The 2,425-nt window shown below is 39.8% G+C and overlaps 1 protein-coding gene across 1 annotated transcript in view; it reads left to right on the top strand.

Annotated features, from left to right (window-relative positions):
* Window positions 1–1,444, top strand: part of SARC_03594 (CAMK/CAMKL protein kinase) — a gene marked incomplete at its 5' end in the record, with an annotated part of 13,378 nt that extends 11,934 nt beyond the window's left edge. The window contains 3 exons of the mRNA XM_014302599.1: window positions 121–267; window positions 1,058–1,134; window positions 1,329–1,444. Of these exons, the coding sequence (XP_014158074.1) occupies window positions 121–267; window positions 1,058–1,134; window positions 1,329–1,359 (255 nt within the window). The 3' untranslated portion in view covers window positions 1,360–1,444. The remainder of the gene's footprint in view (window positions 1–120; window positions 268–1,057; window positions 1,135–1,328) is intronic.
* Window positions 1,445–2,425: the final 981 nt, after the last annotated feature.

Here is a 2,425-nt window from a genome sequence, read left to right as displayed (position 1 = left end):
ATGTTGTATTTTTCAATACATCCAAACGTATTTTTATACTTCATTATAAAGCTATCCTTCTCCCTTGCCACTCCAGCACTCACCCGCCCATCACCTAACTCATCGTCGTCTCCATCACAGGATGTTGGCGTTCTCTTCGCAGCCACATCAACCGTCCACCACAGCTCACATGCGTGCGATGGCTATGTCAGAGCTAAAGTGGGCCATTCCAGTTGGCTGTTTGAGCCTGTCAGTGACAACAGCGTACTCATCACAACTGTCCAAGAGGTGTGTGGGCAAGTGTCTCTGTGTGTGTGTGAATACATGTGTATGTATGTGAGTGTATGTGAAAGTGTGTCTCTGTGTGTGTTTGCGTGTCTGTATGCATGCCTGCGTATATATGTTAGTGTGTGTGCAAGTGTGTCTTGTGTATATGTATGTGTATGTATGGATATGTATTTATTCGAACATGTGTACTTGCATATATATGCATGTGGGTGTGTGTACACGCATAAACATGTATGTGAATACATGTATATATGTATGTGTGTGTGTGTAGAGTTGCATTGATTCGTTTGCAGGGATGTGTCGATTGATCTGTGTGAGGGCAAAATGAGTCCTTTCTGTTCGTTGTTTGGGTACGTCGTTGTCAATTGCGCTGTCATCACCACAATGCATTGGGTGGGTGTGCACGATACCTGAATTTTAATGTGTGTGTATATGCGTGTGTGTGTTCACTTGTACATACTTGCATGGCGTCAAAGTGGGTGTATGCATGCTTTTGTACTGTGTCCATATTATTACATGAACGTGTGCACACCTTCCTTATATCCTTGTCGCATCATAGCCTCATATATTCTTCACATCTCTCACATCATTCGTATGCATATACATACTCTCTTGTTCGTATCATTCGTATGCATATACATCTTCTCTTGTCCATATCATTCGTATGCATATACATCCTCTCTTGTTCATATCATTTGTTTGCATATACATCCTCTCTTGTTTGTATCATTCGTATGCAAATACATCCTCGCTCTTTCATTCCTCTCATACCCAACGCTACCCTTCACAGATTGATCTAATGGGCAATGTAGATCCTGCATGGATTGATGAGGTGCTACACACACGACCAACCATGCAATACGACAGGTGGGGCATCATCGAATTAACCCATTGCGTCTGTGTGTGGTTTATGTATTCTTATGCTATCTTTTGATATAGCTATGTCTTCTTATACTATATTTTGATATGGCTATGTCTTCTTATACTACCTTTTGATATAGCTATGTCTTCTTATACTATCTTTTGATATAGCTGTCTTCTTATACTATCTTTTGATATAGCTATGTCTTCTTATACTATCTTTTGATATAGCTGTCTTCTTATACTATCTTTTGATATAGCTATATCTTCTTATACTATCTTTTGTTATATTTGTGTATTCATTTTCAGCCATTGTGTTATTCTTATACTATCTTTTGTTATATTCATGTATTCATATTCAGCCATTGTGTCTGTGTGGTTATATATTCTTATACTATCTTTTGATATAGTTATGTCTTCTTATACTATCTTTTGTTATATCTATGTATTCATATTCAGCCATTGCGTCTATGTATTTTATGTATTCTTAAACTATCTTTTGATATATCTATGTATTCATTGTCTGTGTGTGGCTTATGTTCCTTTTATTCTGAAGCTCAACCGTTCTCATTATCTGCGCTTGTCCCTCCAACGGTGTTGTGTGTGGTGTCTGTTGCCATGACGTGGTTGATGTGATATGTTTCGCTGATGTAATGGGGTGGGTGCTGTGACTGTGCTATGGCACTGGTGTGTTTTTATGTCTTTGTGTTGTGTATTAATGCAATGGTGTGTGTGTATGTCTTTGTGTTGTGTGCTATGGCAGTGGTGTGTGTACATGACTGTGTTGGGCTGTGCTATGGTAATGGTGTGTGTACATGTCTGTGGTGGGCTGTGCTATGGTAATGGGGTCTATCTTTCGGCTGATGTTATAGCCTGGTTGGCGCAGTCCATACCGTTACCCAAATGTTGCATCAATACGTTACACTTTGATTCTGATTATTTTTGCATTACATACTGATCCCAATAAAAGGGTATAGTAGTGTATGTGCCAATACGTTACACGTTAAATCCGATACCTTTGCCCTTGTATTACACATTGGTTGATACCAATGCAATAGTAATATCGTGTGCGTTGCACCAATGCAATAGTACTATCGTGTGCGTTGTACCAATACTATAGTGCTATCGTGTGCGTTGCACCAATACAATAATGCTATCGTGTGCGTCGCACCAATCCAATAGGGCTATCGTGTGCGTTGCACCAATGCAATAGTACTATCGTGTGCGTTGCACCAATCCAATAGTACTATCGTGTGCGTTGCACCAATACAATAGTGCTATCGTGTGCGTTGCACCC

The sequence above is a fragment of the Sphaeroforma arctica genome (genome assembly GCF_001186125.1).
Source record: "Sphaeroforma arctica JP610 unplaced genomic scaffold supercont1.186, whole genome shotgun sequence".
Classification (NCBI taxonomy): domain Eukaryota; class Ichthyosporea; order Ichthyophonida; genus Sphaeroforma; species Sphaeroforma arctica.
The sequence above is the reverse complement of the archived record's forward strand: the minus strand, read 5'-3'. Positions and strand labels throughout refer to the sequence as shown.